This window comes from Plectropomus leopardus, chromosome 17 (genome assembly GCF_008729295.1).
Source record: "Plectropomus leopardus isolate mb chromosome 17, YSFRI_Pleo_2.0, whole genome shotgun sequence".
In the NCBI taxonomy this organism is placed as follows: Eukaryota; Metazoa; Chordata; class Actinopteri; order Perciformes; family Serranidae; genus Plectropomus; species Plectropomus leopardus.
The window spans coordinates 23,980,154-24,008,062 of record NC_056479.1 but is presented as its reverse complement, the minus strand read 5'-3'; the positions used below and the strand labels follow the sequence as shown (position 1 = coordinate 24,008,062).

Here is a 27,909-nt window from a genome sequence, read left to right as displayed (position 1 = left end):
GTGAGCATTACCACAGCCGCTCTCTTTAGAGTGCGCAAGAAAAATACACAAACCTCATGAAATCTTTTAGAATTTTGCCATTTCTATTTTTCTCCCCTCATGACGTACTGTACTTTTAATAATTATAGGAATGACTAAACAAACACATCCACACTAGGGACGCACGATAATATTATCACGTCATCGGTCAGATATTGGCTTTAAAATGAAATATCGGAATCAGCGAACATGCTGATTTCTGCCGATATCATAAAACCTATGTTTTTTTTTAAATTGACAAAGTACATGTACAAAACAGCAATCCTAAGTTGAAGTATTTTTCTTACTTTGCACAATGAACACAACACAACACAACACAACACAACACAACACAACACAACACAACACAACAATCACGATAAGATTATGCATAATATTAATTCTAATAGGCTACAGAAGTGACTTGATGATTACTAAAATAAGGGTGTGGAAACAAAGTAGATATATCAGTATCAGTATCTATTATCGTTTAAATGAGTTGTTATATATCTGCAAATCCAATATCATGTATCCCTATTCCAATCCACACACACTCCTTTTTGTACTCACTTATGTAGCGCACTGGGAGGCAGCTTGGTTGTCTTCTCCATCTGGCCGTAACAGGACGTTTTGGCTTCTGGGATGTCGCCATACTCCTCCAACATGGCTGCCGCTGCCGATGTTATGATACCCAGACCATCCCGAACTCGTGCCTCCAACGGGTAGTCCCAGTCGTCGTACGACACTGAGATCATCCCCGGTGGAAACTCGTCTGGCGTTATTTCCGGGTTCCCAGTGGTGAGCGATGGCACAATCCAGATGTATCCGAATCCGGTGAGGCCAAGAGAGCGCGCCTCCTCCAGGATGTAGACCGCCTCGTCCTTGGAGCAGTAGAGCAGAACCACTGGGGACTGGACCTTCTTGAGCATGATCTGAGACCGGCTGTCTTCCTCCACTGCGTCCAGAATGATGATATTCTGCAGGTCCCAGCCCACAAAACTAAAGCAAGGATAACGAGGACAGGAGTGAAATGTTAATATTTAACTAATAGACTATTAACTTTGCTCAGGTGCTGGCAAGGGCAGTTATAATTATCCATCATAATTAATATCATTGTTAAGTGCGATGTGAATGCTAATAGGTGTAAAGTGCTTATTGTCATGGGAAACACATTAAGGCTAAATGGAGAATGCAAATGCTAAAGCTGGACCTGTATAATGATGCTCAGCAGGTTCCAGCCCACACGACTAAAGGACGAGGCGAACAAACACTGGCCTCTTAATGTGAAAGGGCCTGTGGTCAACGTGCTAATTGGGGACAACATTTATCAGAAAAACGTGCTGTTATCAACACGGAACGCAGCCACTGTCACAACTCTTGGACAAAAATAGGTTCATTAATATTTCATTACTCCTGTCCAACCATGTGGCTGAGTATTTTTTTTATAGAAATATTCTTCTGAGTTTAATGCCTGAAACACCTGGAAGGAAAACAACCCAATAGCTAGATTATGCTTTTCATTTAACTGCAAACTTTTCTACAAAGTTCTGTGGAGTTAGAATTAACAAGCGCTTTTTAAAATGATAATGCATATGTAAAGTATCTTTTTTTTTTCATCCAGTGGGACTACTTGCTCTTTTTCACAACATCCAAAACGATAATATTCAGCAGGTCCCAGTGCACAGGGCTAAAGAGCTGCAGAAACAGAGGAAATTGTGGTTATGTGAAAAATAAAAAAAAAAAACATAAATCAAAGACTTTAGTATGCAGCAGTTGAGGTCCGTAATAGCAGAGCTGGCTAAGTGAGGGACAAAGACTGATATGAGCACAAATGTGTGACACAGGAGAGGAAAAAGAAGGAAGTGGTTAACAATCATGTAAGAATCCAACAATAGACAGGTATTGTAACATGAGAGGGATTTGGGACTTGCTTTCCACTGCTGTCCAGAGTGATAATGGTCTACAAGTCCCAGATGGTAAAACTAGTAAAGCGAGACAATGATACACAGAGACACATCCAGGGGGTTATAAAAAAGTATGGGAGAAGGTGATATTACAGTGTTACAAAAAGGTTCAGGGAACACATTTACTGTTTTCTGAACAGAAATTTGAGCGTACACACTTACAAATGTTTGCTTTTACCAAAGTGAAAACACATCCTTTTCAATGAACTTAGAGCCTGATACAAAGACTGACTCAAAGGGTCTCTATAGCTAATTTCACTTGTTCTAACCCTAACTATGCAGGAGGCACATTTTTATATAACTCACCCATTTAAATATCACTACTGCTTAAAGTTACACAAAATTACGGATGTGGCTGCTTTGAGTGACAGGAGGGTGTAATCTTTTGACAAATCAAGACCACAGCAACAACATGTTTAGGTAACGTAACCATGATGTAACCCCAGATTCAGCAGCGTAATCGTAGCTGTCGCTATTCAGCATCATTTTAATTCCTGAAATTCCTGAATATTTAGGTCACCTAAAAAAGCCTTGTTCAGTATTCGGTTGTACCGAAAGACCCTCTAAGTATATTGGATGTTTTTCCAGTAAGTACATTTTTAAAAATGGTTTAAAGTCCTTTTCACTGGTTAAAATTACCATTAGCATCATCATAATTTGTAAATCACAATGCTGTAAATGAAACGTGCTAAGCAGGCTAGCAGCTAGTGTTAATATTGCTTTCTTGTCCAAATACGATTGCTTCTGGCTCCAAAAATCCAAGATGGCCAAAGCCAAAATGCCAAACTTGAGGTTTCAAAACTGGAGTCCACAAACCAATCGGTGATGTCGGCAAACTCCATGAATTTATACAGTCTATGGTTTGAGATGATGCAGTTCATACAGGTATGTAAAAAATGCGTCCGATGTCTGAAAAAAAAAAAACAATCCTGTCAAATAAACCAGCTCTGCGCCCTCAAATGTGCAGGTTATACTGACGGGCACAGCACCCACTGTACCTGCCAGCATTCATCTCCTGACAGCTGATGTATGTGGCCATCCACAAAATACATTTCCTCATTCTCGAGTCACATATCTGAGCCTGTATTTCATCGAGGCGACTGCACGTACTAATATGTTTCCGTGGTCAGGTCAGCCTTGACTCACCGGGTTGACCGTTCCAATTTTCTGTTGTGAATGATGGAAGTTCATTGGTATTAAAACTGTCTGCCCATGACTAAGTCACTGCGAACCAGCTGAGTGCTGACACAGGAAATCGACAACGGGTAATTGCAGGTAATTGGGCTTATTATTTCTTGTTTCATAAATGATGGCTATTATTTCAACATTGAGGTTGACATCACTTCTGGAGGTGGTACGAATATTGGCATTTGGGATGTTAAGTTGCTTTACTTTATTACAAACCTGTAACACCGTGGAGCTATCTCTCACTAAAATATTGTCAATACATTTATAAGGAGTGGATATTGATTAAGAATAGAAGCATAAACAAGAGGCTTGCTGGAAGGGAAAACACGTACAGGATCTGATTCAGGCAGATTAGATAAATGGGGACACATTTTTAGCAGCTCATGCTTCCCAGTTTCCTGAGAGCAACACCTGTTTGAGGGACAAATTCATAATCTTATTCAATCATCCAGTTAACCATCTGTTGCCACTCTACTTGTAATTAAAACAATTGCAACCAGTGTTACCAAATACAGACGCGGGTCGAGAGTGTTTGAATCATGGTTCGATTTGACATAAAGAGTAACTGCTAATGAAAAAGACCCTCCTCAGCTGGCTTTTAATATATCACGGGTTCGGGCGCCGGCCCTTGCCAACATCGCAACACTGCTGAACATGGATCATTAATTTGACTTCTTTTTTTTTTTTTTGGCCAAAAATTATGGCCTGCTGTTCTCTTCAGCAGTTTTTTCTCTTTCTCTCAGCAGAGAGCTACAGCATCAGTCAAAATGACCTAAAGGTGCAGCAAAAAGCCAAGCTGCATGTGTAGTAAACCTACCTGTCATCTGTATTAATTTTAAGAATGCTGATGAAATCCTTTGGTCGCCTCTGAAGTACATACTGTATATGAGTGGAGATGAAAAGTACAAGGCCAAAACACTGTTTGCAGTTACTCTTGTAGAAAGTAAACTTTTTTTCCATTCTCTAGGGAAATTTGCAGTGATAATGGAGAAGATTACACACAAAATGGGGAAATGGGCTTGGAGAAATGCTCGAGCTCAGAGTGCATCAACTTTTTAGGAAACGTAACTACCATGTTTGTTATCTTTGGTTTCTCTTAGTGAAAACTGTAGGCATTGAGAGGTGATTTTAGGGAAAGATGACCCAAAGGGGTAGATGAGGGGGAGAAAAGCAGGTCATTGTTTAATGTACTTCTTAGGCCCTCTGTTAAAGCTGTTTGTGTTTAACTTCATATCATTTCCGGTCAACGAGGTTCCTTGTTTTTGGGATCCTAAGTTCCCCGACATCCTATGTTTCCAAGGTCCCATGTTCACAGGTTCTTGAGTTCCCAGGGTCCTAAGTTCAATATTCGGTTTACACACAACAAACTTAAACTGATCCTACCTGTTGTCCACAGTAGTTTTTAGGATGTTGATGAACTCCTGGTAGCCGGGGAACTTTGACGTGACGATGGAGAAGATGTGCCAGTCGTACTCCTCCATGATGTTCAGCATCAGCAGAGCCTCCTGCTGGATGGAGGCGCCGAACTGGAAGAATGTCGACTTCACATCCTGAGAGAAGAGACGGAAGGGAAGGAGAGAGGGGAGAAGAAAAGGAAGATAAAGGGAGGGGAAGAAGATATTTAGTTTGAGATTGATTTGGATTTTTGTCATGCTTCCTTTATTAGCAAACCAGCAAAATCAAAATGCATCTCAGAAATATCAATCAACAACACAGCATTTAAAATTTGGCAGTGCAATCTCTCACACTCACATACACACACACACACACATAGATTGAGAGTAATAAGCATCTTGTGGAGGAAATATATGGATGAGGGGCTCAGAACAATTCAATTAAGCCCAAATTGGATTGGTGCGGTGCAGGCGGGCTGCAGAACTCTGTGGGCCTGGTTCTGAGGCTTACATTCACTCTGAGTCACTTGTATCCACTCCATTAAACCTGACTCAGAATCATTTGCCACTTAATTCAGCCAAACTGAGACATGGGCTTGGACAGAGCAGACAAGCACGATTACAGGTGGACAAATTAACTCTATTCATTTATGTTGGAGGTTTAAATGAGTCATTATGGTGCAGGCTATTAAATGAGGTGAAATGAGTCAAAATAAATAGTGATGAATTGTGAGGAGGAGAAAAAAAAGAGTGTGTGGCATCACAAAATGTGTGCATTAAAGAAGCGTTACCTCATCCTCAGCTGTTTGATGCATGATTTGTTGTGTGTGTGTGTGTGTGTGTGTGTGTGTGTGTCTGTGTGGCTTTCTGTTACCTTGAAATGTCAGAGAGTTCACACATGGCTTATCTTGACACCACTTGTCTTTGGCACTCTAATTATGATAGACTTGCAGGTTAGTGTGTGTGTGCACGTCTTCTGTGTGAGTGTGCATGAGTGCATGAAGCTGCTACCTGACAGCTCAAAAAAAAGGACAAGGGCTAAAAGACACAGAATAAAAGGTTGAACCGAGACATGTGAGACAAATGAAGAAAAATAGATTCTGCCCGGTGTCACTTTGTAAGATCACACCTGCTCTTAAAATGAACAAATGTGCCACACACACACACACACACACACACACACACACACACACACACACAGAGCGTGACACAGAGATGAGCGCACTTCATGTACACTCTGCCTGCAGCTGCATCTACAGGACTTCATCCACAGTGTGACTAAACTTGAAAAAAGAGCAAGTTGCCGAGTTGGTGTGTGTGTGATGAAGCAGCAACTGTAATGCTAGGTGCTATAACACTGTGGGGAGTGATGCCACCTAGCATTAGCCGCAGTCCTATATGGCGCAAGGGTCGAAAACACATCTTGAAAATGCCTTTTGTTTGTAGAAAGGCCTAATGTACGGTGGCCCCAAAAGCTCAGTGCACAACAAATTAAGAAAACATGCAAACAGTTATGACACAAGCATATAAGGAAACATTTTCATGAGTTTGACGACAAAAACACAACATTTACAAAATATTAATCTGAAGACACATGAAGCATTTAGCAAAAGCTAAAGAAAAAAAAGAAAAACCTGTTGGAAGAAGGTCACACAAAGTTTTTGACCCATGACGTCATTGCAGTCAGTTATCACACGCATGTGTCGTGGAGATGTTTTGTATATATATGATTGTTTTATATGTTTTTCACCTTCTTGTTTGTTTTGGATTATGGTGTTGTTATCTTGAGAGACACCTCTGCCTCTGAAGATTCAGAAGCCCAAATGGCAACATGCCTTCATTTATTACTTATTTATCAAAATCATCTATTGGTCATTATAAAAATTGTTTAATTAATCTGCAAACACTATAGTTTAAGTCAAGTGTAAGCACTACACGTGGGAAAAGAGGCTTTAAGTTTTTGTGCCACACACTTTTTGTTGTCCATCTGCCTATTTGTATGATCATTTCTCTTTTTTTCATTTTTTACATGTTCAAAATACATTTCCAAATCAATGTTCTCTTAATTTGCAGTGTGCTGAGCTCTCAGAGTAACCGTAGGTATGTTTATATGAAACTTTCCAACTGAATTACTTCTATGAAACAATAATCTTTTCATATTTGTCTTCTTTTAATTTACATGCCAGCAGCTCACTGATCTGCTGGTATACTGTATACTAGGAGTGGGTCTCCGTACTTGATACCTTCAAGGTATCGACCCAGATAACCCAGCATCAGGAAAATCAAAAGTTCTTCAGTCAAACCAGACCTGCACTTGATCCCTTTTGTACCTGGAACTAGAAAAAAATGACTATTTGTATGGTTTTGTTGTTTGCAGCCAATCACTGCAAGCATTTTTCAATTTAGTAATGGGACGTGCAAATGGTCTACTACCGCACAACCCATCCTGCTGATTATTAGTTATTTGTACAGTTATTTGTGTAACAGTCATTTGGATGGGGAGGAGTGGTCGGTATCAAATGAAGAAGAATACTGGTATCAATATGATTTTAAAGGTATCTTTATAATAATTCTTTAAATGATAATAACCCCTACTGTTTACAGCTTTTTTTCTGTAGAGAGAGTTGCACTTTTAAGACGGAGAGTGGGTCTAACACAACTGAGCAAAGAGGGCAGTGGAGAGAAGAAAGGAGACACAAGTAGAAAGCCGGGACTGCGTGTATGTGGATTGTATTTGTAACCGTATCAGTGCACTGTATGTAATTCCATCTCTATATGCATGACCTAGCATTTCATTTTCCACTGCATTGATAGCCTCTGAATGATGTGAGTATTCACTGTTTGCATTATTTGTTAGAGTGTGGCTGTGTATGTCTCTCTTCCCTTATATCAAGACTCTTGAGTGCTCCTTAATGGTATTGTATCTGTATGTGAGGCCGGCTCACTCGATACTCAGACTCAAGTGCTCTTCAGAGCCTCTCTGTGTAGCCGTGTGTGTATGTGTGTGTGTGTGTGTGTGTGTGTTCTAATGGGGTAGAAACTGAAGCAATGCTTGAGCATGGTGGAACAGGAGGGAGGTCATGCTATAAGACGTGTCACTTCCTGTCTTCATCACAGCAGTGGCCGATACTCCCACACTTTGCTGCAATATACAGAGGACTGTGAGCAGCGCAGGGCCATGAAAGACATAGAATAGAATAGCATACAAGGGATACAGCTCAAAAGGCTGCACAATAAGAATGCAACACAAAAGCTAAAAGGAGACTAGACAATAAAAAGTCGATGATAAATGAAATATGTAGAGACCAGTGAGAATAGTAAAAACGGGAGAATTAATATAAAATAATAATCAGAGGAATTACATCACAGCCAGTGTAAATATATAGGTTTTTCAGCTGACAAAAAAATCTCACAGAGCCCTCATCACTTATAGCTTTTGGGAGGGATTCCATCATTTTGGAGCATAGTTTTAAGACAGCTGCACTTTTTTCCTGTACATATGATTGTGTATATTTAAAACCCAGCAGTGGAAGATCTGAGAGCTTGTGAGGGATTTTAGAAAGAGCGAGTCAGCAATGTAGTTTGGTCCAAAATCAATAAGAGTTAAAGAGTAAGAGTTAAAGTTTAAAACTTAAAAAATCTATTCTAAAAGATACTGGGAGCCAGGGGAGTGGAGCTAAAACAGGGGTAATATGCTCCCTCTGTCTTGTTTTGGGTAAATGTAGCCGCACAATTCTGGATAAGTTAGAATTTTTTAATTGACTGTTTCAAAAGATCATTGTAATAATCTTATGTATTTGAAATAAAAGCATGAAAATATTTTCAGAAAAGAAATAATCACACCTTCACAATGTTTCTTAAGTGATAAAAAGTGGTTTTGGTCTCTTTTTTATGCCTGAAAGAAAAATTTAACCCTGAATCTAGAATAATGCTCAGGCATGTTACTCCAGATTTAATCTCATGAACCAGATGCACAGTCTTGCAATTCAGTAGACCTCTTATAGTTTGGGGGCTAATGAAGAGCACCTCAGTTCTATTTTTGTTAAGTTTTTAAAATGTATTGCTAATCCAGTTTTTAACTGCTGCCACTCCTTAGTCAGGGAACACGTCATTACCATCCTCAGGCTCCAGTGAAATATATAGCTGTCTGTCATCAGCGTAACATGAAAATTAAGTTTATGTTTTCTGAAAATATGAATAGTTTGTCTCTCAAAATTTCATATATATTCCCCAATGTTGAAACAAAACCCACACCCTTGTGAATTAGTGTTTTGGTCCTTGGATTTTTAAGCACTGACATCTTCACCTTTAGAGAAAACAGCTGGATCACACATGCCATCAAAGTTCCCTTTGACGTTACTGATAAAGGTTTTTTTGTGCTCGACACTGCTTTCACTAGATAAGCATCTTTTCCACTGTTTATTTAAGAAAGTGTTTGTTTGACTCCGCTGATAGGAGCATTTGATTCCTGTTTACCTGCAAAACACCAAATTCCAAAATGTATGATTTTCTGTGATTTCTGTGACAATAAATTGATGCCAGAGGCAACATTATGCAAAATTAATTTAGAAAAAGCTAACACTGCTTATGCTTAATCTCTAAAGAATACTGTTTCAATATTATTTTGGCATTGTTTCACACGTCTGTGTCTGTGTGTGTTTGCCTGCTTGTGCCTGTCTGAAATGATTCAAGCTCCAGGAACCCCGGGAGAGGAAGCCAAAATCAACCACACGACGGAAATCTTCCTTTTACCAAAATAATTGCTCTGCTCTGGTCTCAAATGAGCCTGGGCACGTGCCTGCGCTCATTTGTGCAGGCCAAATAATGTCTCTTTATTTTCACAGGATCTCATCACGTCACGACAGAGCCCAACGGGACTGAAGGGATTTGTTTTAGGTTGTGGGCTGAATATTCTCATTTGATCAGAAAACGCTGCCTGCTATGAGAAAATGGCGAGCCAGGCTTCAACATTCTGTCTAAAAAATGGGCAGCTTAAGTTGGTCTAACCTATAATTCTGAGACCAGAGGCACCTCTATTGAACACTTGAGTGAAGCAGACTCTTAAGGACACTGACAACAAAGGACTGAATAAATCCTCACCTCTCTGTCTTTATTCTCCCTCTGAGGGAGAGAAGACAACCGCAACTTCAATCCTGTTTCATCTGAAGTCTCTCCGCTTAAACGTCTCTTTCCAGGAGAAACAGAAACACAAATGCAGAAAATGGAATCACTGGATTCCATATATCGGTGTTTATTATGATGCACCTCCCAGCCGTTGTGTGTGTGCTCCTTTGTTAAATATTTTATATTCTATTGCACCTACAGTTATTGATTTTTTACATTGCTTTTATCTTCAAGGTTTTTGGAATGCAGCTGAGTGAGATAGAGAAAGGCAATATGACTCAATGGAAGGGCAGATATTGTTAACGAAATAAGAAATGGAACCTTAAAGAAACGCTGAGTGAAATTGAAGACCATGATAAAGAATTAGCAACAAAAACAGCAAATTTGCTTGAGAGTGGCAGCCAGAAAAAAACTTCCATAAAGACATGAAATCGGACACAAAGAGTGAAGAAAATCGAAAAGAGAGCGGAGACTGATGGAGTGACTAAGCAGCGTATGATTGTTTCTAATTGGGACGGCTCGCAATCCGTGACATCAGAAAACAGCCAATCATATCCTCTCATTTCACCCTTGTCAAGTGTGACATGTCTCTTCTTTCCACTCACACCTTTAGCTAGCGGCGCTCGCACATACAAACATGCGCTCGTACGTCAACGCGCGGTGTGCCGTTCACAGCTCTTTCCCCTCATGCTCTGTCTATCACGTTCACAGTCTCCCGCTCTCAAATTTCCCACTCTGTTGCATTCACACAAACAGGCGAACACACACACGACTGCAATGACGCACACACGCACACAAACAAGCACCTGCCCCGCGGGGCAGGACAGTGTGTCTAAGTTGAGATAGAGGGGAGTTATAAATAGTAGCCCTCATATCCTCTGCTGCTGATAGCATCATGCACTGTCTGGTCTGATGACACGCACACATGTACAAAAAAAATCACGCACACACACAAACAGAGTGTGTAGTGAATCGTGAGTTTGAGTTGATGTACACACTCACCAAGATAAAGGCTGTACGCCAAAACCTGCATATATTTGCCATATATACCCCCCTATCACTTCTATCTGCCACAGATACCCCACTATCTGCTGGGTTTAAAAGCTCCGCAGTGTCCACCGGAGGAGAAACACACTGATATGACAAAAATTCCTCGGTGGCCCGTTACTAAATTTAAACAGACAGGCATAAAAATAGCTGCAGCAAAACAAAAGAGCCCGAAATGTCTGTGGAAACAAACTGAAATGCCAAGCAGACAGCACTCACCATATAAACCACACAGACAGAAAGAGCCACTGGAGCCAAAACCACTGAAAAATAACTCTAATTCTCTCAGAAACTGAATGATAAAATAACTGATTACCATACCGAAATAATGTTCTGACAGGAAATATAAGAAAATAAAGATATAGCAATAGTAGCAACAACTATGTTTACTGACACCACATCCCAGCCAGCATTTTTATGTGGGGGTAGTAAATGGGCTGACAAACTGGCCCGAGACAGGATTGTCCACAGGTTCCATAATGGCCTCATGTCAGTTCCCCATATAGTTGGGTTTACCCAAGAGGCCCCCACATGGGTTATGCTAGAGCTACCTGGGCTATAGAATGTATGAATAATGGATGTGGTTATGGTGATGTAACCCATTGATTTTCTGATGGCAGTTCTGAAGCCTCGGATTTGACATTTTGGCCATTATCATCTTGTTTTTTTGGAGCTAGAAGTGACCATTTTTGAGAAAGAGGCTGGAGCTGTGGAGGAGCGAGGCGTGGATCTGACGGAGAAGCCAAGGATGCAATAACTTTAAGGCTTAAAAAAATGCACACAGGTGAGTTATTTTATTTTTTATTTAACTAGAAAAAGACTCTTGAGATTAAAAATCTCAGTTACAGACTGACAACACAGAACAAAACAGAACAAAAATACAAAATCAAAATATGCAACTCCAAAACAAGCAAACAAGCGGCACAAAATACAAAAAAAGGATTTACCAAAAGGAAGGACTAAAAGTATGTTTATGTATGCTATAAGTGAATTACAAAAACTAGAAAAATTAAGACCAGCTAAGATACACCCTGACGTTAGCATATAGAGGATAGCATACAAAAGTCCTGCAACAGTGCTTTGCATATAAATATGCAACACCCTTACAGATTTCATCAATGTAAAAATTAGTTATATGGACATATAAGTTTTTTCCCGAGCTGTTAACATTTTGTCTGTAAAGGTGGGAATTTATGACGGCCTGTGAGGATTCACTCTAATTTTGAGCCAGCCTCAAGTGGCCATTCACTGAACTGCAGTTTTTGGCTTTGGCACTGGCTTCAATTTTCCGGCCTTGGATGCTGCCACTTCGTATATATAATCTGGGACTCCACATACAAATATTAGCAGGGATATTATGGCTGTAGACAAAAAGGGCATATAAATATCACAAACCTTTTTTATTTTGCCATTTGTGGTCAGTGGGTCCATAAATATGATAGGCATTGCTCTAATTTATAAATGTCAAAGATCAACACATTTGACTCTTTCTGCAGTATCAAACACATTTATTGATTCTGGCTTTGCAGATTGGCCAGGCTGTGATGTTTAAAACTATCTAATATATTACAAAGACTTAATTTTTCAGTTTGGCCAAAAAAACTAGTCGACAGCGTCTCTGTGTCTGTGGGGCCGGGCTGGCACTACTACAATATCAGATACACTGTTGCCAAACAGATTCACTGAGTGCAGAGAATGTACACACAAATTCAAAATGTACAAAAAGTGACAACTTATAGGCTGGCACTGCTAACTTCTGCCTCCCACTGCATATTTTAGAGGAAAACAAGATACACAAATTACAGGCGGGCCAATTAGGAAAGTTGAAACATTGCAGCTTGGTGGGTTGGATGCATCCCAAGTTAAAGCATTCAGGATTCGAGCCATAGTCATATGTTTTCCAAGGTATATTCTGTATGTTTGCCAAATGAGTAAGACATAATGAAGCTGAAAATTTTCAGCAGGAGAAATTGATATCATCACCTATATTAAGAGAGACGGACCACGGACCACTGTTGGCACCAAGACTGCATGTTATTTCCAAAACGTAATGATCATTTTTTTAATATCCTCCCTTAAAGACAAAAGGAGATGTAGATAAAGCGAGGCGAGACAGTTTAAAGAAAGCTTTTCTACTTAGCGTTTTCCTTATATGGGTACAACTCATAATTAGAAAGGCTCTGTCCATGGTGCTGAAGGGTGTGTTGACTTCTAACAGTAATGGTAAGAATAATTATATTCATGCAGCACGTTTCAAAACATTGTTAAACTACTCTACTTCAACTATACTTTACAGGGGAAGGAAACACAATCAAGTTTAGACATAAATGTTAAAATGCTGATCCATCTACCATTTAAGTTCAGCTCTATTTTACGTGCAGCACTGCTGCAAAAGCAGAACATTTTAAAAAATTTATATCACAAAGCTTTTGTCTTCCAGACCTGAAGTCAGTGCAGGTGGCCAGATGTTTGACTTAAAACTTTTCATGTTCTTTTTTTCACCTTTTGGCAAATCAACCAACCTTACCCAATCGACAGTACAAATGTTGGCATTGTACTTTGCTGCCAACCAAGAATATGTTACATGTGAACATTTTATGTCTATTGGATATGTTGTAACTTTGCACTTCTTTACAATTTAATCTTAATTTTATGTTGTGACAAAGCTGTAGTTAGATGTAGGCACAAAAATCACTTAGTGTAAAAAAAACCCCATCTTGCTTTGGCTTGAAATACCTGTGTTTGATGCCACAAAAACAGCTGGACTTGTCTCAAACTGTTGTTAAAAAACATCTTGTTTTGTTGGTATCAAACTGGTCTGCTGCTGTCTGCTGCTTGGCAGCCGTCTCGCCTAGGCGTCATGCCATCCACCATCCCCTCCTCCTCCTGATGGCAAACTCAGCTCATATACATGTAGTCTAAACTAGGTCACATGTATGAAATGTACAAATGTAACATATGCACGGTTTGCAGAGATTTACAATGTAAACCTTTTGGGATTGGAATGGGCTGTGATGCAACCTGCTTGTGGGTTATTCATCTACATGCATGGACCATTGCAAGTTTATTGCAGAGTTTTAATCTATGTATAAAAGTTATTATGACATGTCTATATTCTGCCGGTTGAAAACTACTCAGATATTTTTGTATATTGTTAAACATAATAACAAAACAAAACTTGCACATCTCCTAGCTACTGAAGTTGCTAAAGCTTAGAAAGAGTAAGGTAATGTCACTTTCACTTCAGTTTTAAGTTGCAACAACTTCACAAAATTGAATACAGCTAAATGAAATAAAGGTAACACTTAAACATAGAGAAAACAAAAATTAAGATTTGTAGTTTCATTTACTTTCCTTTTTCAAGGCAATCAGTTTGCAAGATTATTTTAGGTTAGATCAATTGGTCAGATTTTACAGTGTGGCCATGCATACTTGAGAAAACCTTCTGAGCTTATATGATCTACTTTACTACTTTACCAGTTTTGTTATGTAAACCTGAAGCAAAAACAATATAATGTAGGACTAAACATCACATAGACAACATTACCTCAGATGTGATAATGCACATAAACTGCCATGTTGGCGACAAACAGGCCACCCAGTGGAATCAAAGCCACAGTAATATGACGGACATACACAATTACTTTTCATTTTTGTAGCAGTATTTGCAAAGGTGATTTAAATAGTGGAAAAAGCAAAAGAAGAAACTGCCAGAAAATGCCAGAAATGTTGGGCATATATTTATAACATCGAATATACAGCATTGCACAAATAAACTCCAAACAGAAAGCAAGTCTCTGTCTGTTTTTCTTTTCATCTTGTAATAACCAGAGAGAATATCACTGCGCTAACAACATTGCTTTGGTGGTGTCTTTTACTTACACATTATGCGATTTAATGCATGCCTCTGTAAATGGCTCCGACAGTCTCATATGACACCGCAGAGGTTTATTCAGTCTTTACTAGATTACAGTGTTTTAAAACAATAAGCAGATGTGAATATGAGTGTGTGTTCTTTACATTTGTGTGTTGTGTGGAGGGGCGTTAATAAACCACGTGGTGTGTACAGAGGGGAGCACACATCCTTTTGTTTGTGTTGGATGATAATTACAGGGAAACAGTAGCCTTCAACTGCAATAGACGCTATGTGCACACACACGCACGCGGATTATCAAACGAGGCTGTATTTGACGTCATAGAGGAATATATTTGGCATGGACGCAGTCCATTTTACTAGATAACACACACACACAGGGGAAAAAGAGACCTATTCAAAGTTTATCACAAAGGAACAGAGTCTGTTTGTGAGTGTGTGTGTGTGTATATGTGTGTTATTGCTGTGGTTTCTCTGTCAGGACTTTTTAACAAGCAGTCGAGCCCCCACGGGGAAACACTGACAAAATAACATCATCCCCCTCTCTCTGTCTCTATCTTTGTCTCTCTGTGTTTGCCCTCTTCTCCCACTCACTCTCTACTCTAATAAGTCCAATATCTTCCTCTCTGTGTCTTCTTTTCTTTCCGTTAACTCTTTGTCCAGGGGCTCTGTCTTTTCTCGCCTCCTTCTATCCATCTTGCCCTCTCCCACCCACTCCCTATCTGTTCTAATAAGGCCAATATTCTGCTACTCTCATCTGGGGACCTAACCTTACAACTAAGCTGGAACAGCTGTTATCAGTGCTCCGAGGGAACATGCAACTTCACAGTTTACCCAGAAATCCTACAAACAACCAAATATGACTAATTATTATCTAGAGACGAGGACTGTCAGATTTTATTTAGTTGTAAACAAGACATCCATAAGGGGTTACAAGATAAATCTGAGGGTCAAGAGATGACTTAAGACCGTAACACAATAGGAGCATGACGAATAAACAACATGAAAATGCTAATTACTGGCCTGGGAATATTGCCACATCAAAACTGGTCATACCAGCAGCAATGCAGATTTGCAACAGTTGCACTTGTTCAATAAAAAAGGTTTTGATACAAATAGATTTGCAGGCAGTGTATTTGTCTAGGGCTTTTATTGTGAAAGGTAAGAGCTAAAGGAGTGGATCTGGGATGTGCTGACTTTCTCAAGGATGAAAGAGGTTAGAAACTTTGCCATCTTGGTTTGCACTACAGAGTCTAAGGGTTGCTGTTTTATAATCCTAATTAATAGACACGCAACAAAAAATCCCTAACAAAAAACACACCTGGTATAAAAGCTTAAAAAAATGGTGGGCAGGTGTGTCAGAGGCAAATGTCCATAGATGAGAGAAGCAGAGAATTCTTGCACATTGTCCTATTACTAGCAAAAAAAACCTTTATTACAAAGTTTTTTTTTTGTCAGACCTTCACCAGGTTGAATAATTCATTACCTGATGATGGTCAGACAACCACAACATTAACAGGACCCCCCAAAAAAGATCTGGAGAAAGGGGCTCTATATGGCCACTCATATTGGCACATTTTGCAATGACAAATATAAATCCCCTTAAACTTCACATAAAAGCAATATACACCATTACTAATTTTTTTTACAAAAAAAGTTTCATTTTCTTTGATGAGACGAGACAAGACGCAAATGTTATTGGAGGACTCTAGGACATTCGAAATGAGACAAAAGAAGAACAGAATCATATTTTTTTTTGTAAAACAATGTTTTAAAAAAGCATTTTAAACATGATGCCAAAAACGGCTGAGTACAACCGGTATTGTTTTGAAATAGTTTAAAGAGAAAGAGAAACATTTTGAAAAAAGGAAGGAAAAAGGAAAAAGGAAAAAGGCGACTTTGATAAAATGAGTTCTCATCAGCTAAATCATTCTGATCTGTCTTTGACTATTAGTGAACTAAAACTATGAAGAATAAAAATCTCTAAAATACAACTAAAACTAATGAGCATTTTTGTCTACAGGCTAAAGCTTACACTAAAATAGCTGCAAAAATGTATTCTGCAATACTGTGTACTGCTGTGTCCCCACAAACAAGGGCCCCTTACTGAGCACACGACAGCAAGAATGCAACACAAAACATGCTTTTTTGATTGTCTTCTGCAATTTTTTCTCAACTAAAATAATACTCACATTAAACAAGAATAAAACACTAATTTACTTAGTGACAGCAATTACAACTGGTTTACACACAGGGGTCTATAAAAGGTGAGGAATACAGCTGTAATTCCCCTTTAAACCACTCCATTCTTGGTAATCTGATTACCGTAGTCTCTTTCTCCACAGTCGCGCTTGTTATTTATCTGTGCATTATTACGGCTGACTTCACTAGACTCTGACAGAGGTGGATTACACCATATGTCACATGCACACATCTTGTTGGTATCTTCATTACAGCTTCCACAGTCATAATAGCGTCATCATTATGAAAATTATTGTCACTGTCAATATTGCCATCATCAACAGCCATAACCGTCAGAATTATTCTCTGTATTTTCACTGTCCTACCTATCAGGCTTTTCTAATTTTCATCGTTTTCCTTCCTTCCTGCAGCTCTTCCTACAGTTTTCTCTGATTAGGTTTCATTTCCTTCCTTCCTTCCTTCCTTCCTTTTTCGTACCCTTCAATTATCTTTTCCTACGTCCTTTATGCGTTTCTCTCTCCTATCTGTCCCACCTCACACTTTGGCAGGCTCTTGAATGAACACAGAGAGAGAGTGAGAAGCAGAGGTGCTAATCACAATAAAATAGACTTTGAATTACAAGTCGCTGCACAGCCCAATCCTCGACACCATGGTGCTTTATTGAATACATAAGTAATATTTCGACAAGAAACCTCTTTGTCGGGATTACTTGTCGAAACATGTTTTCTTTTTAAAGTATTGAATATAGTAATCCTGTATGGAGGCCCTCAGTGTGAAGCCGCCTTAAAGGGTTTTAAAGAATTGAAGTCTTTAAGATGAGAGTTCAGTGCACGGCGACGGGATGCAGAGAGATGAAATCGTGTATCTAATCTGGGGAGCTGTTTATGAGGAGAGATAATGCACAGGGAAGAAGTGTGTAACACACTTTAAACACACACACACAAACATGTGCATTAGCTCAAATGTAAAGTCAGAAATAACTCTCACCACAAATAAATGCTTGTTCGTGGTCACGCTGTGATGCTTGTCCCCACACGCGCACACATGCACTCTATACTCAAAGTGAAAGGGATTTACACTTTGTGTGTGTGTGTGTGTGTGTGTGTGTGTGTGTGTGTGTGTGTGTGTGCCAGAGGGCTGTGTATCATGCTGAGTTCATTCCAAAGACACAAACAACATAATATAAACCTCGGCTCAAACAGAATGGAAGATCACCCACTGCCCAGGAAAAGAAAAAAAACTAGAAAATCAAAGGCCTCAAAGGGCAGATTTACACAGAACAAAAACACCTAGACCTACATTTATGGAGCTGTAAACACCCCAGAAAAAAGGCTGAGGTGACATAAGGGAGCAGGAGTAGCAGTGTGAAATAATTTTCATCTTAATGTCATGTTTTCAGGAGCAACATCAGAGCAGCTAAGCTGAAGCACCTGCACTGCAATGAGGGACTAAGTTTGATCTTTCAGCTGCTGTGCGAGTGGGAAAAGAGAAGAAAGCGATGCCAATAAGAAGAATGAAAAGAAATTAAATGAGGGAAAATATCACTTCAGATCAGTGCAAATTAGCTTCGACCGGGTCAACGCCACTGCAAATATTTTGATGTCAGGCAGCTTGAGCGGACCATATGTTCCAAATTTCAACTCGAGATGGCAATTTTGAGAGTTCACCGGAGGCTGCATCTCATTATCTTTCTGATGACACCAAACAACGCAGACTTTAAATGTGTTTTAAAGTCTGCTGCTACTGTATCTTAATGGCATATTGTAAATCTTTTGCATTCATTTGAGTGAACCTGGCCGCCGCCTTTGGCATGTCACTGTATCCGTCAGATGCTTGCAGAAACTGAGCAAAGTGTGCACGGTCTGACTCACTTCGCTGCGTTTTGCTCAACCAACCCTCCTCCTCAGATGGTGAGAGGGCATTGCTAACTGGGTGGGTAATAATTTAAAGTCATCCAGCAGTGTACGCTGTTTAGAAAGCAGGTTGACTTGGCTGCCCTGTCAGAAAGGCCCCAGGCGCTCTGCTTTTCAACCACAACCTACAAACTACAATGAAGCAAAGTGAGAACGCCTCTCTGTTGAAGGAATAATTCAGTATTTTGGAGAATACTCTCATCTACTTTGTAGTGCTACCTTCTTTAATGTGTCAGTTCAACCAAATTGCCAGAAAAGAAACTGGCATTGTGTCCTTGTAACACATTTGTTACATTTGCATGTTATTATGTAGTTGATTCTTAAGAACTTTACATCTTTACATTTCAACAACACCATATGTTAGCTTTAGGCCCCAAATCACTTTATCATAGTTCATAAAAGATCATTTTTAGGTTTCAAATACATGATTTTGAGGGCACACTCCCTGCTGAAAAACGCTTTTCATGCCACTATGTAGTGGGAAATGTAGTGATGTCTTGGCACTCATTGCGACAAAACGCCCACGTTTCGTACCTAAAACAACCGTTGGAAACACAGCAATGACTTAAATTCACAACCAGTTTTGTTGTGTGATGGTCTTCTGCTCTGCAGTTTGGACAACATCTCGCCTTGGTGTCACGTAATCCTCCATCCCCTCCACCCCCGATGACACATTCAGCTCATTTACTGTGATGTTTCAGAATCGTTGATATACCTGGGCTATATGTAACATACTCGTGATTTGCAGAAACATACAATGCCAACATTTTCTTCTATCTGGTCCTTTCAATATGAAGCTTCAGCCAGGAGATGATTAGCTTAGCTTAGCATAAAGACTGGGAAGAGAGAGAAAACTAGTCTGACTCTGTCTACAGCTAATAAAGGCTCCATCACCTCAAAATCTCACTTATCAACACATTATATCTCATTTGTCTCATCTGTACAAAAACCGAATAACTAAAATGACTAAAAGTCTAGTCTTTATGCTAAGCTGATATTTTATAAGTAATAAATATCCTCGGTGGCCTGGGTGTAAAAAAATCAGCCCAGAAGATGCTCTTAAGAAGTCTTAGAAATTATAAATGTTTATCAACAACAGTTCACATTAATTATTTTTAAACAATAAGAAATATAAATAAAGATTCCCCTTGTGACTTAGAATATATGCAAAAATGTATTAAAATATGGTGCAAAACAGTAACCAAAAGCAGTTTTTAGGCTTATAATCAAAGGGGAACCAATTTTGTGAAAGGCCATTTTTAAAGGCGCTATACAGCATTGGAGATGCCATGCCATGTTACTTTAATGTGTTATCCTCTTGTGTTTCTATTCTTTCTTCTTGTCAAACTAAGCTAAAGAACCAGAAGAGAACCTTGAAAGCACATAAACTGGGTTAAAACGTTTGTTTTTTTCAACTGGTTCTTCAGCTTGGTTTAGTTAACTGGGGGAAGAACCATCAGAGAACCTCTAAAGAACAATGCAGAGGCTTCAAAAGCAACAGCAGTGCTGCAAAAGGCCCACTGAGGAACCAACATTTTTCTGTGTAAATAACTTTTCCCCTCATTTTATTCATTAAATACGTTGCCAGATATGTTCCAGCACAAAGGACATGCCATCTCACATCATATTAGGGCCGACTTCTACTCTGACACACAACTACGTAAGGACAAATCAATACTGCATAATGTGCTGATAGTTTCCTCCGCAGAGATGCATCAGTCAGCTGTTATGGTCATCACTAAATACACTGGCAGTGTCAGTGATTCATCACCGCTGCCACCGACAGACAGACACTAACACCAAGAGACCTACTTTGACGAGGACGAAAGAGCGCGGGGTGGGTGGGAGGGACGGACGGAACGAGTGGCAGGAAGATAGATGAGGAAAAGGCGAGGAGCGATGTCAGGGAGCGAGTGGAGGAAAAGAGAAAGAAGGGAGGAAGATAAAGAGGTGACTGAAAACAGAGAGAAAGTTGAAGGGGGTGGATAAATTATGGACATGAAGGGGAGACTGTAAAAATAAACTATTTGTTATAACTTTAAAAAACATTGTGACTGGCCTGCCTAAACTTTGTAAGCTGACTGAATTTGTGAAGACAAGTTGAATCATTGTAGAGTTACCTCAACTTGTTTCAAACATTTTTTTTGTTAAGTGAATTAACAACATGCTAGGACATTTTCTTTCTTTCCAAGTGAGATGAGAGGATTAATCTCGTGTTAATTACAGAGCTGTTGACATTTAGCTAAAAGCTTACTAGCTACCTGCTGGAGTATTTCTTTCTTCCATCCATCCAGTTCTTCAATGTGGCACCTGAAGCTAGTTGTGCCATGTTCTGCCTCCAGCTCCACATTTTCACACTCACATACAAAAACAAGACATTAATATTGATCTTGTAATTTCAGAAACAAATAAGCAAATCCCCAAAAATGTTGAACTATCCCTTTAAACTCGCACTACCCAGCAAGAAAAGAGACGGAGGGTTACAAAAATAGGGGGATCTCTCTGCCTGCTGCACTCACTGCAGCACTCTGCTCTATTCAAATCCACTCACATCCACACTTCATCATTAATATTACAACAACAAGGAAGCTGGAGAGAGGAGGGATTGAAACAGAGCAGCTTTCTCATACAGTGTGTGAACACACACACACCGGCTTCCCTGTACATTAACAAAGTGCAATATAAGTGCTGTGCCCCAAAACCCCATCGTCATCTCTAAGCTTTCCCATTTCCATTTGATTGGCTGCCAGCGAGGCCTGCAGAGTAATTGGCTGCATTTCATTGGCCAAGCAGACGGACAGCACCCCTGGGAGGAGTCCATCAGGCGATATCTGTTAACAACACGCACAGACGCACACTGTTTCTCTCTCTCACACACACACACACACAGACACACACACACATTCTCACACACACAGGGCCGGAGGGGAACTCCCTAATGCCTAATGTACCTTTTGCTATCACAGATGGGTCACTTACATTTCTGGGCAAAAGAGCGATGAAGAGAGAGAGAGAGAGAGAGACAGAGGAAAAAACAGTGAAGTGGAAAAGATTGAAGGAGAGGGGACGACAGAATTGGATAGAACACGGGAAGACAGAGATCAGGTAAGAGGAGAGGACAGGAGGGAGAAAAGATGTCAAACACTGAACGAAGGCAGTAAACCCTTTGAAACCTGAGCGAGTTGGCTTGAACACAGGAAGAAGGCATTAAGCAACGAAAAAAAACAAACAGATTTAACAAGAACTAAGAAAAATAAGTAAAAGAATATACCTGAAATTTAGTTTTAAAAGATTACAAAATAATAATAATAAAAACAAAAAAGAAAGTTGAAATCAAAAAATATATAAAATTTTGTCCCATAATTTTAAATACGTACCTGTTTTTTTTCTTTTTTCCCCAGACATTTTAAAATTATTTTCTACTAATTTCTTACAATTTGTGAAACATTTCTTCTTAGTTACTCACTGCCTTTCATATGTTTTTGAAAGAAATTATATCCATTTGATTAGGGTTCAAAGGTTTCAATACTGAAAGGCATCTGAAAGCATCACAAAAAAAGTGCTGTTGCTCCAGGTTTCAAAGGGTTAAACCAAATTTCAGCATATATATTTGTAACTGAACGGCAAAAGGGAAACAATCATGTTGAATAACTTACAATGAACACCATTATAAACACATTGAAACTGCAAGGGGAAAAAGTGTGTGGACCGCAGCCGCATCTCTTCTATAATCATTTGGCTATTTTGGGCCCCTGTTGGGCCGTCATTTACCCAAACACCTCCCATTGTTTGCAGCATCAGTCAGGCCCTTATCAGCCACTCTTATGCGGATTCAGCACATTGAATCAGCATAAGAGGAAGTAGGTGAGAGTCAGCTGTGTGATTGGCCTATTGAATCAGTAATTTAACACATTCAGTAAATCCTTATTTTTCGCCTCTGCACTTTCTTTATTCTCCCACAAGCAAAAACTCTACAGTATTGGCAAGCTACTGTATTTACCCAAATATATTCTCAATTTGAATTATAAGAACACTGCAATGACACTCAGATTTACTGTAAATAGTTCATTCAAGCTTCTGAAATAAGAAGATATACTGTTTTTTTGTCATTTATGTCAGCAAAATGAGCATTTTGGGGCTTTGATCTGTAAAGAAGCAATTCGAATGTGTCACTTTCAGCCATGCGAATCTGTGAAGGCAATTTATCCCTAATTTCTGACATCTAACAAACAAAAAGCTTGGCGTTTCCCTCCAAGTATGTGTGATTAATATTTTGTTTTTTTGCTTTTTCCACATAAAAAAAGTAAAAAAAAAAAAAAAAAAAAACACCACAAAAACAGCAACAAACCTCTGGAAGGGGACTGGAAGTAGATCTACTATTTCACCCAAATTGACAAATTCTACAGTATTTGTATATAGAGATGTTCTAAATCTGCCAGTTTCTTCAAATTTGCAGGACATTTCTCACCAAGTTGCTAATGTCCAGGGCTAAAAGGTCTAAATACTTGTGAAAGGTGTCTGAATGCAGCACAAAAAAGTGATATCCAACCAGCCTTCAAAGAATGAATCGATTAATCATGACAAATGATTGCCAAATTATTTGATGACAAACACAATTGTTAGTTACAGCCCATCTTCAAATGCAAGTGCAGAGCATCCATGTATACTGGTGGCCAGCTTGCAGTCAGCTGTAGCCATGACAACATATTCTGGTACAACCTGCTGACAAAAAGTGTTTAATCTGTTAACCTTATATGGTCATCTTGATGAATCAGGGCAACTTTAATTGGTCTTGGTTTGTCCTTGACGTTTCCATACTTTCAAGAAATAAATGTGTAATAAAAATTCATCACTGGTCATAGTCGTGAAAATATGAAAATTAAATGTAATTTGTTTGGGCAATTCAAACCATGTTTAAAGTCTGTGTAAAGTGAATTCAGAGAACACATTGTAAACTGATTGTTGAAAACATGTTACAAAGACCCTTTACTATATAGTACTGAACTGTGGAGTCAGAAGGTTGACTGTTTTTCACCATTTTCCTGTTTTAAGATTTTTTGGGCGGGCCTAAAACCAAAGCTCGATGACAAACAGGCTATACTCAGCATAACCCCACCCCTGACAATGTAGCAGTATAAAAACGAGAAGCATCATTTGCATAGACCCATGATTGGGCGTGGCCTCCGCTCCTCCAGCAGACACGCCCCCAGCGTTTCAGATCAGAGAATACTGTGCATTTTTTCATGATTTTGAGACCTTCTTTTACATACTTGGCGATTTTTTTTGGTCATTCAAATTTGGTCAGGTGTTTAATAACGTCTTTCTGTGATGCGACAAACTCAGAACACATTATAATTATCACTTTACACGGACTTTAACCACCAATTTGTCTAGTGGAGCTGCTCTGTGGTCAAGAAGAGAAGTGTTGAAAATAATCACATATTATAATCTTTCCTGGATAAATAAAGAAAAAGGAAAACAACAACCACAGCAAGCGCTCACTTAATTGTAGAGAACATACTCAAAGTGCAAACGGTCATGTCGTTAACAGCCAAGTGTGACAGGAGAAAACAAAAATGAGTCATCCGTGACGCTGGTTAGAGGCTGACAAACATCTTAGAGGATCAGGGTCGTCCTTGCGCGGCCTTGCTGAGGTCTCTCGTATGAGGACGAAGGACGGTAATACTATCTGACTTGAGTCGTGAGTGGAGAGGAGCATCTGTGGATCACCGCTCACACAACAGAGGGGGAGAGACTCAACTGGGTCACAAACACAGCACAGTTTGTGCAACATGGCTTTTTAAAGGCAAACACCAATATTTTCTTGGAATGAAGCTCAATTACAAAGATTTGGTGTTTCTTTGAGATATTTATTTTGTTTACTGTGTGGAAAAGTCTTTTTTTTAAACCGTTACAGGTGCATTTAAGATTTCCTGTGAAAGTCAGAGTAAGGAAATTGCACTTGGGTGAATTAGGAGAGGAGAGAAGAGAGGAGACAAAGTTGCTGACCCACTTTGTAGCTCCCAAAGTTTCAAATCCTCTTTAAAAGAGAGAGTGACTCGTGGCCAAGAATTTTGCAAGACACACACACATCATGCATACAGTACATGCACACACGTGTACTGACGCACGCACAAAACCGCAGGCCTGTGACCCCAGACACCATGAATAATGAAGCAAGTGCTGCTTTTATTTAACACCGCATTAGCTCTTTACATCACCTAATAATGGCAGCACTGAACCACACTAACACACACTTGCACACACACACACACACACACATACACTTCTGGTAGTGCTCGATACGGTTTGTTAGTTTTCTCATTTGACTTGGTCTATTTTAGTCCTGCAAAAACCCTCTTCCTCATTCCTCTTCTCTCTGATCCTCCCTCCATTGTCTCTCTCTTTTATCTTTTGCTCTTCTTTTATTTCATCTTCTCTGCTTTTTTTTTTTTTGGCTTGTTCTCTCCCTTGCCTTGTACCTCTATTGGTATATCTCTTTCTCTTTTCATCTCTCACTCTCTCCATCTCTCTCAGAGCATTTTGTTGATGTCGGTGATAAGATCAGCATGTGATTGGCTGGGCCAGATAAGAGATAAGACTGTGATTTGTTTTGGGAGCTTTTCTCTTCTCAACACACCCCTGCGGACTGCAGTGATATTAATGAATATGCATGCACATGCATACATTTACACGCAGGCAGACGCACATGCACTTTGCATCTGGGAAAACAGGAGGATAGACTGAAAAGCATAGTTTGAGAGAAGGGAGAAAGGGATAGATGGGGTACAGTGGCGAGAAAAACAGTCGCCCTAATTTGCAAATCAAAGACATTATGAGTCATATATTTACAGCTAAATCAGCCAAAGGGGAAAATATTTCTCTCTCATTCCTTCTCCCCCTTTTTTTACTTCACTTTTATTTTCCTGCTTTCATGCCAACCTTGTGCGGCTCCTTCGTATAATGTTCTTAAAATGAGGTATATTCGATAAAGTTATGTATTTCATGCACTAATGATAGTTCAATCATATGGATTTTACACTTTGAGATTTAGAAGCTAGCTCATGTATGGGGTAAATCTTTTCCATATTGTAATTGCCATGTTGTCCGTACCTGAAATACTTAGAATGTTTGAGTGTGTTTCTAAGAAAAAAAGAGGTAAAAGGTAAAAGGCAGGTGAAATAAAAAAAAAAAACAGGCCGCTTACATTTTCCTCCTGGGGCATTGCCATTATGGGGCACAAACACTGATGACACGTGCATTCATTATTTTGTGCCTATATGAGCCAATTATAAAACTAAAGGCTAATTCTTCATTTTTAGCAGTACTGCACACACATCCTCAAGTTTGTGTGGATGTGTGTGCATGTGTTCACAGCATCTATTCCACCCCCCCCCTTATGTCTGGAGGCTGAACATGTTACACATGCAATCATGTCTTGGCATGAAATGTGGAAGTAGGTTCACATGCTAGAGGAGGCTGAATATAACAAAGCATTTCTCACAGGGCATAGTTACCACTGGAAACAGACATAGTTTCTTTCTGTTATAGGTTTGTGTTTCTTTATATCTCTCTTAGTTTGCAGAAGCTAAATTTTCTAGTTTTCCCTATTTAAACTGTGTTAACGATCACTTTATATATGCTGACAGATGACAACCTTTTCAAAATCAGGCAGAAAAAAAGATGAGAAAAAGATGAGCCCCAGACTTGAGCCCTGTGGAACCCCACAGTGATGACTACTGGGGACTGACTCACATAAAAATTAATTCGAATCTGAGCCTGCTCAGTTATGAGTCAGAGGTATCCACCCAGTGCTTTGGGCATCCAATTAAAACTGCACGATCAAATCTGTTAATAGCATAGGTAACGGGATTATGATTGAGTATTGTCAGTCGTTTTTACAATGAGGTCATTCATTACTTTAAGTGAGTGTGGCTGCAGGATATGTAATGATCTAACACCTGCCCTTGACAATGTCCATGAAATTATATAGTTTAAGGCCTAAAATGTCTGATGAAAGTGGCAGACGGTGTCTCCCTTTCTGTCTCACACACATAAACCCACACCTGCACACTTTTGGCTGCATGCACAAGGGTAAAACTTTGATTCCTGAATATGACTGTTTCCTTCGTCTCAGCCAGCTATACTAAAAATAGAGATGTTAAAGGGACATTAGGTTGGCAGGATGACAGACAGTATTGAGCAGTTGAAAGGATGGTGTTTCTTCCTGCAGTGACAGGACTGACAGTTCCAGAAACCTCTGAAGTGCCCCAGAGGAAGAGCAGTTAACCTCAGTGTATACCTAATCTAGCTGCTCAGATGGACACGTACTGTTATGTATTCTGGTGGAGCGCCACACACTGATATCCACATGGGCTACAGCAGGTAAAACAAATTAGAAGAATTAGAAGAAACTGCAATGAGAACTGCTGTCTCAGCGTGTACTGAAAATTGAGGCTGCAGCACATGGCCTACATTGAGCTTTGAGCAAAGTATTTTGTTGTGAGGAAGCTGCTGTATGCAGCTGAGTGGTTCGTTGTTTACAGTGTGTCTGATTAGATATGTCATTGCGAGTATAAACCACAGTGTTTGTGGATGCCACCAAGCCAGCGCTGACAGCAGTGTGTACACCAACTGTGACCTCCCTGTTCCCCTTTTGAAAACACTAGACCATCCATCCTCCATATCCTCCATTTTCCAAACAGTCCATTTTCGAACACATGGCACCAGCAGTCCATGTCCAATTTCAAACAATGAGCTGACAACTTTCCTCTAGAAAGACTGGACTGTCTATCCGACTTTAACAATGCAGTAAAATCTTACAGCAGACCCTCTCCCAGTCCCCAGAGGAAAATGTTAGCATTTTACGTTTCTGCAAACCACGAATATGTTGAATTTGCAGGTTTTATATGTGTCATATCAACATTTTTAAAGTGATGTAATATAAAAGCAGACTTTTGTCATCAGGAGGTGGAGGGGATAGCAGATGGCCAAACTGCAGACCACTGTTCAAGACCAACAAATAATAACTTTATTTTTGTGAATTATTGCTGTGTCTCCAAGGGTGTAGATTTTGTTTCAATTTTGGGACACACATATGAAACATAGGGTTTGAGTATCCTTTACCAGAAACTTTTGGTTTCCAAAATCTATGTCTATGTATGTTTCCAACGTCTGAAAAGGCA

At 39.5% G+C, this 27,909-nt stretch overlaps 1 protein-coding gene across 1 annotated transcript in view; it reads right to left on the bottom strand.

Annotated features, from left to right (window-relative positions):
* The window catches only part of grin2aa (glutamate receptor, ionotropic, N-methyl D-aspartate 2A, a), a 181,973-nt gene that overhangs the window by 62,174 nt on the left and 91,890 nt on the right, over positions 1–27,909 (bottom strand). The window contains exons 3-4 of the mRNA XM_042504779.1: positions 4,554–4,720; positions 589–1,017 (exon numbers count right to left, since the gene is read on the bottom strand). Of these exons, the coding sequence (XP_042360713.1) occupies positions 589–1,017; positions 4,554–4,720 (596 nt within the window). The remainder of the gene's footprint in view (positions 1–588; positions 1,018–4,553; positions 4,721–27,909) is intronic.